The sequence below is a fragment of the Varanus komodoensis genome, unplaced genomic scaffold (assembly GCF_004798865.1).
Source record: "Varanus komodoensis strain SLA01 unplaced genomic scaffold, ASM479886v1 scaffold13_3, whole genome shotgun sequence".
In the NCBI taxonomy this organism is placed as follows: domain Eukaryota; kingdom Metazoa; phylum Chordata; class Lepidosauria; order Squamata; family Varanidae; genus Varanus; species Varanus komodoensis.
In genome coordinates this window covers 6,221,018-6,237,727 of record NW_025335409.1, presented here as the reverse complement: position 1 = coordinate 6,237,727, position 16,710 = coordinate 6,221,018, and the positions used below count along the sequence as shown (strand labels likewise).

At 44.5% G+C, this 16,710-nt stretch overlaps 1 protein-coding gene across 2 annotated transcripts in view; it reads right to left on the bottom strand.

The window, feature by feature from the left end:
* The window catches only part of CERK (ceramide kinase), a 48,181-nt gene extending 40,217 nt beyond the window's left edge, over positions 1-7,964 (bottom strand). Inside the window, exon 1 of one of the 2 annotated variants that reach the window (XM_044423444.1) lies at positions 7,709-7,964. In XM_044423444.1, coding sequence (XP_044279379.1) covers positions 7,709-7,856 — 148 coding nt within the window. In that variant the 5' untranslated portion in view covers positions 7,857-7,964. The remainder of the gene's footprint in view (positions 1-7,708) is intronic. The other variant, XM_044423445.1, reaches the window with a different exon arrangement.
* Positions 7,965-16,710: the final 8,746 nt, after the last annotated feature.

Sequence of the window (16,710 nt, the reverse complement as noted above, 5' to 3'; positions counted from 1 at the left end):
TCTGCTTCTGTGTGATGCTGTACCATGGAGAGAGGAACAACCTTATGGACCAGCATGCTGAACAGACAGGAAGCAGTAGCAGATGAGCAGTTCAGACTATGATGTGGGTTCCTAAATTTGGTTAGCAAAAACATGAATTCACACAGGCCAACAGCCCAACCCAGACGTAAGGCTGATCTATAGTTCAGTGCTATGTAAATGAGCTGAGCAAGCCTCGGACTCAGATGCTCCCTTCTGTCTGCTGCAGCTGCCATTTAAAGGAGACCAAGACCCTGGCTGCCTGATTTATACTAAGCATCATTTCACATTACTTCCTAACTGGACTAAGCTGTAACTAGTTAAAACTAATTCATTTAAAGTATTTATGGCCTATTTAAAGATCAAACTATCAAGTACTTTCAAACACTGCCTTGTTTCAGTGAAGTACATTCAACAAAAGTGCAGTTTCTGGTTCAGATTTAACAGCAAATTGCAGCTTCATTGGAGGTTTCTAATCTCCTCTTTGCAGCCATGCTGGAGGATGAAAGAGGAAGTGAGGCTGGCCAAAGGTTGTTCATGTAGCACTAAGTCACTGAACCATCAGCTGTGGTAACACCTTCCCCTACACTCTTCAGATGTTCTGGACTACAACTCCCAACATTCCTAACCACTGGCCTTGCAGTTGCAGCTGATGCTAGTTGATATCTAAAATATCTCAAGGGAACCAGGTTGAGGAAGAGCATGTTATAACTTGGCCTTCCTACTCATGGGATACTTGACATCTTAGCAACAACGTGGACCTTAACAGCAACCACTCTGCTCTGTCCTTCTACTACCTGTCCAATCTGCCCACAGGCCCAATGGACAATGGATTTCTTACTCTGAGGCCTCTGCATAAAGGGGTGGCCTGCTAGGACTAGAGCTGTGAATTGCTCATTAGAAGCTGCAAAATTTTAGGAAGTAACTACTTCCCCACACAGTCCAGTTGCTAAAACAAGGGTAATGAGACCCTGAGGATTTCTGTTGCATCTGATCTCCCTAGAACAGCTGGCTTTTAGCCCGCATGTGCTCCGCCTCCTGCTTCCCCCCATCCCTTGAATCTTGCTGACTGAGGGGTTTTTTTCTGAAATCAAATCCACTCTTCTGCCCTGTCCAAGGTGTTCTTAGCAGGCAGATGTTAAAGCATATGCAAATTAGAATTGTTCTGTTATTTTATTTTCCTTTTGTCCTGTAGGCCTAAGCCCTGGATCTTTTCCCATATCTAGTGCTGCCCCTTTGATATACTCTATGTAAAGTAAACAGAATGATATGTAAAGTAAACAGAAACTTTACACTGGTTGGGTTATGTTATTTTATACTGTACTTGGTGACCAAATATACGAACTGCATAAAATACTCCCTAACCAGGCTCGTAACTAACCATTCACCTTATCAGTGCTGAATGAAAACTCTTCTCCAAACAAAACAACCAAGAAAGCATAATAAAACTGAAGGATTTCCTCTCCAACCCCCCGCTTCTTTCCTTATGACTAGACAGTAACATTTTTGTGGGCTTTTTGTGAGCTTACTGTTATAGACAGAGACAAAGCAAAAAGGTCAGGGGAAAAGCTAGCCTAGGATCTCCTCCCTGACCTACTGGTTTTATTTATCTATAGAGTATGTTGCAAAAGGAAGGATCCAATATTTCTTGGGAAATACATTTTGAAGAATTTTGAAGAAAAAGCAGCTGCAAGTACATGAAGGAAGTTATGTTAAGACTTCCATGATTTTCAATAGAAAAGTACCACAGGGCCTTGATCCAGATTGGAAGCTGCACCCACATTATGGAACAGTTTCTTCAAAATTAAAACAGGAGGGTCAGAGTTTTTAAAGCTTGAAAAATGTAACATATACTTTGCCCTGTTAGGCACCCCTAGAGTGCCTATTTCAATTGGTCTGGTTACAAATTCCAGATGAATTAGCCATGTTGTTACATAAGGAAAAAATAAGAGTTTTGCAATATACTGTACACAGCCAAAACTTTCATACCAGCGACTAAGACTCCACCAACTAACTTGAAACTGAAATCTAAGCACATCATGCTAACTCACCCCTGCAATAAGCCCCAGAGAGTTGGTTGTTTTGTGAACAGCCCATGGTGCACCCAACAATCTCACCATGGGATGTTCTCCCCCTCATTGTCCTGGGTCCTCCAGCCAATATCTCAGAGGACATGGTGGCTGAAGTCACCTTGCCTCCTTTTCCTGACATGACTGCAAACCATTATTTAACTCACTGTGGCTTTCCCTTCCTTGCCTATTTATTTATTGGAAGATTGCAGACCACGATCTCCAAATGGACAGCTAGTAGCAACCTGTCCAAAGTGCCCTAGCAGCACAATGAAGGAGCTGTCCCTGGTTGGCCACTCTTCATTTTTTAGCATTGCAAATGTGTGGATTTTTGGCTTTATTTATTTTATAGTAGGCCTTGCACAAGTGCACCCTTCCGTAGGTCCAAAATGGGATGTCTCACTTGAGAAACTGTTGTTCAAAGCATAGCAGGTACCAACTCTGGACATCGACCCAAAGTCTCCAGATAGGGTTGCTGTTGCTGTTGCTTTTACTTTGCTTTGATGTGACAGCTGTCAATAAGTGAGCTGTTAAGTCAAAGTAATTTGGCTGAAAAAATAATTAAGTGCCCCCCCCCCCGCTTTGCAGTGAAATCCTTCAGGTTTTGAGTATTTGGTCTATAGATCCCAGTGTCCCTAACTTTTCTACCCATTTCTAAGACTCTAGGTGCTCAGGAAAGTAGAAAAGTACCTCCCCCCTTGCACTGACACTTGAATGCTGTCAACAGAAGTGCTCTTTTGAAAAGAGGGCTGTAGGCAGGGCAAAACAGTTGTTTGGCAGCAAAGTGTGCTGATTTCATATGTATGTACCCCACAGCAGGACTGGTTGCCCAGGTTCAGACAACATGATAACCTTAACTCATAGATCATCCCGTGGGTTCTCTGAATGGCTGACTGAAAATCAACATGACACCCTGTGGGAAGTGGTCTCGGTTCAGACAACATGACAATCTAGTAGGGCTAACTACCCATGATGGGTTGTGGTGTTGTGTGAAGCTGGGCACTTGGAAGGGAGTTTGATTACAGCCAACTAAATTTGCTTCCTAGCATCTAGACTTGAGTTTGAGTGAAGAATCTGGGTTAAAAGTCTGTTCTTGCTGCTGCCACTGATTTCAATCTGTTATTTAATCCTCCCTTTTTCTAGGTAGGGCTCCTGTGCCCTTAGCAACTCTGTGGCTGGCAGAAATTTAATACCTTGCTTTCCTTAACATAGGGGCTTGCTGACAAGTTGGCTTGTAACGACCCTATGACTGAATTCCTCCAAAATGTCCTGTCCTTGACATTTTGCTCAGCCCTTGTACACTGAAGGCTGTGGCTTCCCTAATGGAGGCAATCCATCTCCTATTTGGTCTTCCTTTGCTTCTTCTGCTTGCTTCTTTTGCCTTCAACTCTCCCTAGCATGGTTGCCTTCTCTAGTGTGATTTGCCTGCTCATGATGTGCCCAAAGTATGACAGCCTCAGTTTTAATAAACACTTCTAGGGAAAGTTCTGGCCTGATTTAATCTAGGAACCATTTGTTTTACTTTCTGTCAGCAGTGATGGAAGAATTCTGCTGTTGAATTTCTGCCTATCAGGTGGCAGTTAAGGTACAAGAGCTGTGTGTGCGTGTGTGGGAGAGGGAATAACACTCCTCCCCTAAAACCCCCAATATTATACCTTTCCACAATCGCCAAGCACATACCCTTACTCATTCACAACCAGACAAAAGGCATGCATCCTTTTTATCTAAGCAAAATAAACAGCATGTTTAAGGAGTACAGCTATAACTGTTTCACAGTTACATTAGAATAAATCCCAGTGATTGCAATGGGTCTGAATTTTGAATAAAGGGGACTATGCTATAAACCACAGTCTTATATCATGTCCGGTTACACAAGAAGCTTGGTAGGCCCAGCTCTCAAATCTGTTGGAAGAGGCAGCTCATGAAAGGATCGCTTCCCTTACAGACTCCTCTTCCTTAGGTAAACAATATATATTTTGGCAGGTGCTCATGTCATTCAGTGGTTCACTTTATTATCATGAAGCTTTCTCTCTCCCTCCACACCCTTAAGGACCTATATTTTGTTACTTGCAGGCTTTTAGTTCTGCTCTCATGCTTTCTACATACAACTGCAGCTTCCTGTTTACCACAATGGCCAGATCAGATCAAGACGAATGAGTCATGCTATGAATCCTTCCGAATCTTTGTTTAAATACCTTCATTAATAGGTCAAATTTTCAACTTCATTCAATAGTGCCCAATTCAACTGCCTAGGTATTTGAAGCTAACTGCCTATTTTTGTAAAACGCTTGAGCCAGGTTGTACAGGCAAAATGTTGACAGCTTCTGCAATTAATATAGAGATTTTTTAAAAGAGAAGCAGGGGAAAAATGTATAAGAAAACTGCTTTCGTGTTTTAATGATGGGAATTGTTGGATGTTTCATTGATCTAAGCATGGGTAGTAGTGTACCTTTACCATTCTTTAAAGGGAGATTTCCTTAACTCTCCTTCGTGTAAGCTCTTTCATAGCAGCCTAAAACTTACTTTGGTCAAGGCACAATCCCATGCCTATCTGGACAGAAAAAAAAAATCCTACAACTCCAGTATGTCCCAACCTGCTTGGCTATAGCACCTTTTTTCCACCTATACACAAATAGGATTATGCTATATGAAAATTAATTAAGCTTCAAAGCTTCAGCATGCCACCCAAATTAAAACCTCTGACTTTTTTAATGTGGGGGGTGGAAAGGTTGGGAGTTGAGTTTGTTTTCAAAGAACCACATTGTTATGGCTATGAGTTATAGAAGAAGCAGATCTGGAAAAAAGCCAGACTGTTAAGGTCTCTGCTTTTATATGTGTTCTTTAAAGTCTATGGAGAGTTTGTCCATAGGCCTAAATGCTTGCTCAAGAATGAGTCTAATGAATTCTATGGAATTTATTTCAATATAAATACATTTACGTTTTAAAAGCTTCTGGTTAGCCACTCCTGCATCTTAACTCAGTCTATTAAAACAGACATACAACTAATTGTGCACATTTTTATAGGCAGGATGCTTTAATCCGTCCCCACAGCACCTTTGAGAGGCAGGCCATTAATACTGCACTTGTCAAATGAGGAACTAAGTCTTTCTAGCAACTACTCCCAGTTATTATTATAATTATTGAACTCTAGGGTAGATGCAGCAGCCTGGTCTAAATCTTAAAAGCCTCCCATGCGTAGTTGTGATTTAGACAGTGCCTACCATAGAATAAGAAGGCTATGATACCGTATCAAGAGAAAATTGAAAGTGTTTAACACTGGGAAAGACTGAGGGTAGATTCATAGCAAATATGTCTGTTGTGTATGCCCTAGGAGGAAAGCCCTTCAATTCCAGTCATGCCCAAGCCAGTCACATCTGGAGCATGGTGGAAGTTTCTATGTTAATGTGCACAGAATTGTGCCCTTAGTCTCCCTGAAATGGAGGTCAGGAGATCCAGACAGTGCAAGCAGAGCCTTCAGTGCTTCAGAAAGACAGCACCCAGAGTTACTAAGGAAGCACAGTATAGCTGCTCTGCCTCTTTTTAATGTATTTTAATTTTTTGTTATAAGCAAAAATAAGACATTAATTAATTAATAAAATCCAGATTTTTGAATCAGGGCAATTAGTTAATAAAAGTCTGGTCTGGAAGATCCCTCACTGTGGGATCTGTTGCTTCATCTGGTAGTGGCTTGAAGATAAGGCCATGGGTGAAGAGTGCATTAGAGACTGAGGATGAAGAAGGGAAAGGTGTGCGGTGGGGAAGGTTTTAGGTCTTGGTGGTCCTTCTTTCGCAGTTACAGAAGGGTATACATGCTGATGTCCTAGCATACACACCAGAAGCACCGTGCTGGTTGTATGTACTGCTCTATACCTAAGAAATCTGGTATGACTCACAAGTGACCAAGTGAGCATTTAATGACAGGAGTGACTTAACACAACTTAGGTACTTCACGAGCCAGTTTTGTTATCTTGTTTACTATTATTTAAAAGCTTTCAGAGATGAAGCTAACATGGAGTCCCTGCATCACCCCCTTTGTCAGTATAACCAGTTCTGATTACTCATAGCAGGAGTTCCCAACCCTAGTCTTTACTCCACTGGTTTTCACTGAGGTTACACCATATCTGCAAACTGATGAGTACGCTTGTGTTCCTGTAACCATCAAAAGTCCCTGATGGCCATACCTGAGAAACCTTGACGCGTGTGCATTTAAGCATGCACCTGAACATAGTGAACACAGACAGGTACCAGCAAGCTGCTGCTTTGACCTGGATCTCCAGAATTTCCACTATCATCAGTGAAGACTTGGCTTTGACCTGTTTGTCCATAAGAATGCATACAAGTAATAAGCACTATGGACAAACTGTATTGTGTGAACAGGCTCTTAATAGACAGCTAGAAAAAAAGTAGTGTTACACTGGTGTAGATTGTAGAACATGGAGAAGTGACATTCTGCATTTGCACAAGTATAGCGTCAAATATTCATGATTTGCTGCTGAAGACTGACATGATCCTCATGAAACTTTTACTAGCTGTTGTCTGGATACTGTGTACAATATACCAATATAATGATGAAATATTGATCGTTATATGGATCATGTTTCTGCTAAATATATAGCTGCATATTTGTCTGCTTTACTGTTGATGGTTTTCAACCATTTAAAGGAAGTAAAAACAGTTAAACATGAGGATTGCCAGCCCAACCATTCAAACTTGCAAAAGGAGTTTTTCAAACTATGTCTACAGATTAAAAGGAACTCTAGTGAGTGGTGTTTGCTTTTATTAATGGAGAATTTTTCATTGCATATTGAATGGTATAGTATTTCATTGCAATACTATCCAGGAATGCTAAGGCTATCAGACTGTAGTGTTGATAATAATGAGAACACTAATGAAACAGGAAACTAAGGGAATTTTTTTTCTCACAGGCCTCTGCCAAAGAAAGGCTTGAGAGAAAAGATTATGCCCCACTCTCTTTAGGAGAAATCTGGATGGGCCTGCTGAGGGGGCATGGGGGGCGGGGTGAAGCTGTTAGCAAGTTGTGCATTTGCCCAGAGGACAAGATGGTTTTATAGTTGAGCAACTTTTTTGAGCTGTGTCTGTGCATGTCTGTGCATTCAGCTCTGCTCCTAAACAGGGCTTGTATCAGATCTACCTACTAAGACAAGGAGACCAGCAGTTGATGCAAAGTATTAAAGTGAATAGAATCGAGGCTTCTTCTGTATGCCAAAGTACCCCTTCCAGCGTTTGCCCTGCTCTCAAGCATCCTCCCCAAGCACATCAAAAAAGTTTTGCCTTGGTACCTAAGTACGAGCCAAGTTGAAGAAGAGCACAGACAGCCAAGGCCCAAAGCCCCTATGGGAGCCCCGCATACATTATCCTTTTAAGCGTGCAACGTGGGCGAGAAGATGGTGACTGCTCAGTCGGGAAGCAGAGTCACTCTGTACATGCCCAGAGCCACATTTTAGAAGTAGGATTTCACATGCCCAGATCTGAGCTCCGAAAGAGACGAGCACCCCGGGTAGGAATACCCTTTCTGCAAACCTTTGTTCTCCACGAGACCTCCACAACCCGGTCCTTCACCAAGCTTTGTCTGAAGCCGAGAGCCCCCGGAGGCCACCTACCTCCTCCGCTGCGTGGTCGTGGCTCTGGGTCCCGCCATGCCAAGATCCCCCGCTCCCGATCTAAGGTGACCTCTCGGAGGCGCTGCCCCAGCACCAGCGAGGAGGTGAGCCGGGTCCGCCGGCCAGCCGGGGGGGAGCGCCCGCCCATGGTTCTTCAGTGCCCCGGCTTCCTCGGCTTGAGCGACATGATTGGGGAGCGCGATCCGGGGCTGGGCGAGCGCCGCCACCGGAGACGATGGTCGAGCCGGCGCGCGCGCCCGCCTGATGTTTCAGATTCTGTTATCCTCAGAATTTGCGGGTCCGCTCCCACGGAGCATGCGCAGGCGGCCGCGCGCACGCTCAGTGGCCTGCCCTCGGTCGCTCCGCTCCCTTGTTGTTCGAAAGAAGACGAGGAGGAGGAAGCGAGGCAAGTCGCCGGGGAGCGCGACCAGTCGTGCCGGGCCCGACCTGGACTGGGTCTCAGAGGCTCAAAGGGCAGGAGGGAGCGAGGCCAGAGAGCGCAGGGAGATGCACAGCCGCAAAACGGGATGGGAGCCGCACGAGAGAGAGGAAGAGCGGCGGCAGCGTCTGCAAGAGGCGCATCCCGGCAACGGCTGTCCGCAAAGACATGAAAAGAGCCCTGGGTCTTCCTCCCTCCTCTCCCGGTCTTGCCGGATTTGCCCCATGGTTCCAGGCGGGAGCTTGCACAGGGGCAGGGCTGCCTTGCACAGGGGCAGGGCTGGCGCTGCCAGCTCTAAAGCGATGCGTCAGCCAGCCGGCTAAGCTGCAGGAGACATTGTAGAAATACTGGGCCAAATCGTAGTCCTCCACCCACCCCCACCCCCCGGCCACGTGTCGAGGACGATCATTGCTCCCTTGTGCAGTGATTGGCATAATTACACCTGCTATCCAGCTTCGCCTTACTTCCAAGTAAATATGCCAGTTGGTTCCGGTTCCCAGTTGGTTCCAGTTTCTACCTGAAACCCACATCCATGGTGCCATCTTGTTTCTCTTGTCTGCTAACTGGACATTGCAGAATTTGATTGTTTACACATTTATCAAGTCAGGGCTTCCAAATTCTTTTTCATAAGTGTATCAGTCTTAGGAGGTCCCTTTCTCCAAGAGACAGAAGCTAAAAGGGTGATAATCTAACCTATATTTTCAAAGTATTTTGTGTTCACTTGATGGTATTGACAGGTCAGGGTGATTCCAAAAGAGATCTTTATTGTGCCATAGTTCTGCTTCATGCAAGGAATTTTATAGGGGGTCCATACAACAAGGCCCTTAACTCATGAGCTTCCTGTATTTTCCCACCACTTCTGTCTTTTTTCTAATCACAGAGTATCTGTTCAGGCAGAAAAAATGGAATAGCTATCTGGTGCCTTTTGATTAGTAACATTCTGTGCCCTCCATCTGGAAGCACCCAGAGATTCTCATCCATGAGAGTTCCCCTGCCACATATATTGGCAGGCAGTTAAAGTTCCATAGAATTTCTTCTTTTAACTTTCCACACTGAAACCAATTGCTGGGCCCCAATTAAAAATACTGCCACTATGCATTTTCTTCAAAACATTCCAGAAAGACTGCAGTTAGCAGAGGCACGCTAAAAATAGGCTGTCCAAATGTCTGACCTTGCTAAATTACAGGACAATGGCAGAGTGTTTGTGGTACAGTGTTTTTTTCTGTGTTTTGTTTTGGTGGGGCACACAAACACATCAGTCAACAGTTTAGCGTATCTGAAATGTAATGGTTTCCATTTAATAGGCTTCTTCATATTTTGTTGGTAAACATGCAGATAGTTTTGGTTATACCCCATTCCTGTGGGAAAATGCAGTAATTTTCAGTTAGCAATGTAACATATGGCATATTAAGCCATGCTGCATATAAATGACTTAGAAACTACCAACAGGTCCCTTAAAAAACACAAGGGGAGAATATTTAGGCTCTAAAAGATTATGGCTTGAACTCTAAAAGATTTCAAACACTGGCACTGACATCTGTGTAATATATATCTATCTCTATATGCATAGGGTTGCTCCCAGATCACACTGCCTCAGTCCTAATTGTAATTCCTGGCTGTCTCCCAGTGGTTGTTGTTTCTGTTTTCAGTTAATACACCACTCTTGAGTTGTTACAAATGTGCAAATCTTGAAACTCCAGGTTATTTATTGGTTAAGCAGCCAGTGGTAATCCATAGTTTGTTGCTGGGTTAACTCAAGACAGTTGCAGGGCATGAAATGGCTGGCTGCAACAGTGTATTACATGACATGCATGAACAGGAGAGACAAGAATTATACCCTCATCCACTCCAAAATTTAACTTTTAGAGACACCAGGAACTAAGTAATCCCTGGAGATGACCAACATGCACTAACAATTGGATAGTAAGAAATCCTGAAAAGGCAAAAATAGGGTCAGAAACTAAGAATGTTTCCAGAGATGATTCCTGGGCGGTACTGATGGTGCAGCTATTCCATCTTTTTATCCTGAATACATTTTCTGAGGTAGGAGGGGAAGAACGAAAACAGGAGAGTCACAAGTGGAAGATGTTTTCATCTGGATTACCCTAAACTCTGAATCAGGCAGGGTGATTGCACCATAAAGGTCTTGACTACAAGGACCTTGTGATTTAACTGGAAGTAAAATGTATGGACGTTTCGAGGGTTGTGTTCAAGGGTTGTAAAGCAGCTCCTGTTGGAGTGCAGGTTGTGAAGAAAGTGCTGTGTTTGTCCATATTTTGTACATGGAAGAGCCAGCTTCAGATCATAGCTTAGTCTTGGTGGATTGGTCTTGGACCAGCATTTCTCTGTGTGTGTCTTTCTCTGCCAAACCTTCCTTCCAAGATTGCAGTGTGAAAAGGAAACATGTAAGCTACCCAGAATCCTTAAAACAGGACCGAGAAGTTGTGACACTAAAATGCTTCTTATCTGCTGTGTAAAGGCTATTAAAGTACAAAGAGACTGTGTGGGTTTGGAACCTTTTGAGTTTTTCCTGTGGTGTAAAAGAGTGTTGCAAACTATGATGCCATCTCATGCTTCATCACAATGACTGGTGTTCTTGGGAATCAGCCAGGGTGTAGTAGAAGTTACTAAAAAGAAAGTAGAACTCACTAAGTGATGGGAGTAGGGCTCAAGGAAATGTATCATTTGAAAGAATAATCTTGGTTTCATATTTTTAAAGCCACAATTTGATATAGTCCTTTTCCTTGGTTTCCCGTGTTCATTATGTTCCTGCTAGAGATGTTGTGCTCCTCCTTAAAATGTGATGCTTGATACAGATATGACTGGACAACAAGAAAGGTGGATTTGTTCAAGTTTGGCATTCCTGCTTATAATCTAACCAATCTCTCAAGGGCCGTAAAGCATGGCAAGGCACCAAATTGTACCATTCTCCTCTCCTGTGTGTTTGTTCCAGAAACACCTGTGACCGGCTTCACCAGGTGCTTTCGTCAGGGGGGTTCTGTCAACTACTCACCTGCCACATCCCGATGGGAGAGAGGAACAACGACTCTCCAGGGCAGGTACCCACTCAATAACACTAGTGGGTTTTCTGGTGATTCCCACTCTGAAAAACCACACTGGTTGCTTTATATAAACAATGTGGCTTTTCAAGGACCAGTAGTAGTGACAATGGAAGGTTATAGAGGGGAGACACATGGACTTTGCTGATCAAAAATGCATGAGTAATGAGGCTGTGTATAGCTTGGCTGATCGTTAGTCTTGTAGGCCTAATCAAATTGCTTACCTCGGTTAGAATGAGGTGGGAATTAACCATAAATCTGGTTAGCTGGATAGTTGGCACTGGCATGTAGAATTATAAAAGCTGGAACAAAATCATGGACATGCATGAGAGTGATAAGAGTTCGTAGGCCACAAAACAAAAATGTAGAAATTGATGTATTTATTATATCCTTGGTGCCTTGACTTTATATAGAATTACAATGCAGCATCTGATTTAAATAGGCAATATAAAAGACAATCATAAAATTGTTGTTTTGTGCTGTCAAGTCATCTTTGACTTATGGCAACGCTGTGAATGAAAGCCCTCCAAAATGTCCGTCCATGACAGTTCCATTCAGTCTTAATTCAAAATAAATTGTTAAAAACTGTCAGAAAAATACCATCAGATAACTGTAAAGTCTTGGACCATAAGGAAGGCTGAGTGCCGAAGAATTGAGGCCTTTGAATTCTGGTGCTGGAGAAGACTCGTGAGAGCAAAGAGATAAAACCAGTCAGTCCTAGAGGAGATCAACCCTGACTGCTCTTTATAAGGCCAGACAATGAAGATCAAACTCAAATACTTTGGCCACCTAATGAGAAGGAAGGACTCACTGGAGAAGAGCCTAATTCTGGGAACAATTAATGGTAAAAGAAGAAGGGGATGGCAGAGAATGAGGTGGCTAGATGGAGTCACTGGGGCAGTGGGTATGGGCCCTGGAGAACTCCAAGGGATGGTTGAGAGCCTGGAGGAATGTTGTCCATGGGTTCGTGATGGGTTGGGCACGACTTTGCAACTAAGCAACAATAGTAAAGTCACTGTATGTCACTTGGTTGTTAAACACTGTCAAGTCATCCCCAACTTAATGAGGCCCTGTGAATGAAAGTCCTCCAGGATTTGCTATCTATGGCATTCCTGTTTAGCTGTTCTAAATTCAATGATGTTGTTTCCTTTATAGAGTCAATCCATCTTGAGAGCCTATGTGGTGTAGTGGTTAAGAGCAGGGTCTGGGACTCGTGATATGGATGCTAGTCCCTGCTCAGCCATGGAGCCAACTCGGTGACTTTGGGCTGGTCACAGGCTCTCAGCCCAACCTACCTCACAGGGTTGTTGGTGTGGGGATGATTGAGAGCAGCAGGAGGAGAAAGCTATAAGACTCTTTGAGTTCTTTGGAAAAAAGCAGGATATAAATAAATAAATAAATCTTCCTTTTCTTCTTTTGCCTTTGACTTAGCCTAGTATGTCTGTCTTCTCCAGGGAGTCTTGCCTTCTCATGATCTGTTTGAAGTATGACAGCTTCAGTTTGGTAATTTTTGCTTTCAAGGAAAGCTCTGGCTTGATTTGCTCTGGGACCCACTTGTTGTCTTTTTATCTGTCTAGGGCAGGGGTGTCCAAACTTTTTGCAAGGAGAGCCAGATTTGGTGAGGTGAAAATGTGTGGGGACCGACCAGTCAGCCTGACATTCTTTGAACCATTAACATTAAATGCAAATGAACTATTTTATTAAAGACTAAACAAATAACTGCACTAATGTGAAGGGTGATACTGAGATCTCAACTGCATTATATAGGCCAGGTCTGGCTCAAAAACAGTGGTTTTGATGCGCAAGATGTCACGCAGGTGAAAGTCATTTATTTATTATCTATTTATTTATTAAAACATTTTTATGCCGCCCCATTCGCCAAAGCCTCGGGGCGGCTTACAACAATAAGTTAAAAATAAATAACATTAAATTAAAAATATAAACATTAAAATTAAAAATACAGAAATAACAATATAAAATAAGCCGCCCTGGCCAGATAAAATCCAATAATATTAACAATTAAAATGCCGCTTAAATAAAAAGGTCTTCGCCTGGCGCCGAAAAACAAATAACGACGGCACCAGGCGGACCTCTCTGGGGAGCGCATTCCATAACTTAGGCGCCACCGCAGAGAAAGTCCTCCTCCGAGTACCCACCCTCCTAATTTCTTTCACGGAGGTTTCCCGGAGAAGGGCCTCTCCCGCAGATCTCAAGGGGTGGCTGGGCACATATGGACGTAAGCGCTCCTTCAGGTAACCAGGACCCAAGCCGTTTAGGGCTTTATAGGTCATCACCAACACCTTGAATTGGGCCCGGACTTCAGTGGGAAGCCAGTGAAGCTGACGGAGAACTGGAGTCATGTGAACATAACGCCCAGTCCCCGTCAGCAGCCTGGCAGCTCTATTTTGAACCAATTGAAGTATCCGGACCGTCTTCAAGGGTAGCCCCACGTAGAGCGTGTTACAGAAGTCAAGACGGGAGGTCACCAGCGCATGTGTGACTGTTGCGAGGTAGTCGTACTCTGGGTAGGGGCGCAGCTGATGAATCAGCCGAAGCTGAAGGAAAGCGCTCTTCGCCACTGCTGTCACCTGAGCTTCCAGTGAAAGCTCCGGGTGAAGGAGCACTCCCAGGCTGTGGACCTTGTCCCTAAGAGGGAGTGCAACCCCATTCAGGACTAGGTTCAATTCACCCTCTCTGAAGCCCGATCCGCCAACCAACAGGACCTCTGTCTTGTCTGGATTGAGCTTCAGTTTATTGGCCCTCATCCAGCCCATTACCTCGGCCAGGCACCGGTTCAGTACAGCCTCCACCTCACCTGGATTGGTGGAAAACGATAGGTAGAGCTGGGTATCATCAGCGTACTGATGATTCCGCAGCCCACACCTCCTGATGACCTCTCCCAGCGGTTTCATGTAAATGTTGAACAGCAAAGGGGACAAAATGGACCCCTGCGGTACTCCATGGCATAGCTGCCATGGCGCAGAGCCATAGTCCCCCAGCACCACCTTCTGGAACCGGCCATTGAGATAGGAGCGGAACCACTGCAAAGCAATGCCTCCGACCCCCAATCCCGCTAGCCTATCCAGAAGGATACCATGGTCAATGGTATTGAAAGCCGCTGAGAGGTCCAGGAGAACCAACAGGGACGCACTCCCCCTGTCCTTCTCCCTGCACAGGTCATCGTACAGGGCGACCAGGTCAGATTCAGTACTCTACCCGGGTCTGAAGCCTGACTGAAATGGGTCCAGATAATCAGTTTCATCCAAGAGTGCTTGGAGTTGTCCCGCCACCACCTGCTCTAACACCTTGCCCAGAAACGGGATGTTGGCCACTGGTCTATAATTAGTGGCCATCTCTGGATCCAGTGATGCCTTCTTCAGGACCGGTCGGACTACCGCCTCCTTTAAAGGGGCAGGCACCTGACCCTCCCTCAGAGAAGCAGTAACCACTTCCAAGATCCAGATCCCAATCCCATGCTTGGAATTATTTATTCACCAAGACGGGCAAAGGTCCAATAGGCAAGTGGTGGGACGTACTCGTCCAAGCACCTTGACCACATCATCGGGCCGCAATAACTGAAATTCATCCAATAATTCTGGACCGGACGGCAGCATTGGTGTCTCCCCAAAAACCTCTGAATCAATAGTGGTATCCAGCTTGTGACGAATCTGAGCGATTTTCTCCCTGAAATGCCTGACAAAGTCGTCACAGCGGGCCTTTGAGGGTGGTAGTCTCGTCCTCATGCGGTTCTTGTTAATGTGCATAACCGAGAATGTCTTCTCGTACAAGTATGTTGAACCAAACAAGCTCAGCATTTTCTTAGCAAATGTTCGAATCTCTTGGAACCTGTCTTTATCCAGCTGTCGGTAAAAGTTGACAAGAGAGGGAGCTGTTGGTGCTGACTGCAACACTCGGCGTCACACTGCAGCTCAATGAGCTCCAGCCGCAGGTGGTCTGGAGCGTCATCAGGGTCCACAGAGAAAGGAGATGAAGAAAGCATGATCTCCTTTTCAATAGCTGCAAAATCCCGAAAGCGCTGTTGAAACTCCTCAGCCAGAGATAAGATGTCTGCTTCATACCTCCTTATTTGCGCACTCATATTGTTCTGTGGAAAACTGGTCATTATTTCCTGCAGCGATGGGAAATGTGTGGTATTGGGCTGCGTTTGTGACAGGTGCCTTTGGAAAAGTAGCAGCTTGGTCCCAAAGGCTTTGATATGTGAATACAGTTGGCTTACCACTGCATTTTGCCCCTGAAGGCTCGTGTTCAGCATGTTCAGATGTTGTGTTATGTCAACTAAAATTCCAAAATCAGCCAGCCGAACAGGATCAGATAGCTCTGGCATCGGTTGTCCCTTTTTTGCCAAGAACTGTCCGATTTCCTCCCTAAGAGAGTAGAAGCGCTACAGTGCAGACCCCCAACTGAGCCATCTTACCTCGTTGTGATACACAACATCTCCGTATTCAGCCTGGATGTCAGTAGAAACTGTTGAACCTGGCAGTGGCACAGGGCTTTGGAGCGAATATAATGAATAGCCTTCATCACCGGTTTCATAACATGATCATATTTCAGATGTTTGGCACAGAGAACTTGTTGGTGAATAATACAGTGGAGTTTTATAGCTTTGCCTCCTTCTTCGCTGACTTTGTTACAGACTAGGGTTGATAATCCACTTCGCCTGCCAGCCATGGCAGGTGCGCCATCCATAATAATCCCAGTGACTTTATTCCACAGTAGTTTCATGTCATCTGTGGCGGAACAAACAGAAACAAATAAATCTGTTCCTCTTGTTTGGTCCTTAAGGCTCTGGAGGTCAAATAGCTCTTCACTCGTGTTCATTGTCCACTCCTCTCAAAAAAATCATTAACTGAGCAGTTTCAGATGCATCCATGCTTTCGTCGCAGGCTAAGGAAAAAAAGTAAAACTCCACTCCTTTTGCTTCTAACTGCCTCTTAATATCAGATGAAACATCTTCAATTCTCCGCACCACAGTGTTACAAACCAGGCAAACATTGGCAAACTCTTGCTTCTTCTCAGGACAAATTTTATCCACCATTTTCATCACGCAGTCTTTAATAAATTCACCCTCAGTAAAAGGTTTGCAGTGCTTGGCAATCAGCGTTGCCACCTCGTAGCTCACCTTTGTGGCATTTTCATTTGACTCACGGGCTCTTGTGAAAAAGCGCTGCTGTGCCGTTAAAGCAGCTTCCAGTTCCTTCAATTTTTCGCCACGTTTGTTCCCAGTTAGCTTGTTGTAGTTAGCATGTTTCGTTTGGTAGTGCCTCTTGAATTCCTTGAAAACAGCCACAGTCTCTTGAAAATTAGGCAGACACAGTTGTTTCATATTTCAGTGAAAAAATACTCCAATTTCCACTTGACCTGGAAGCGGCGGCCCTCGCTGTCAACTTTCCTTTTTTTAGTTACAGTCGCCATTTTAGAAATGGGCACACAAGCCTTGTGTCACAAGGGTCACACGGCGAGGGTGCTGACTCAGGTCTACTGCC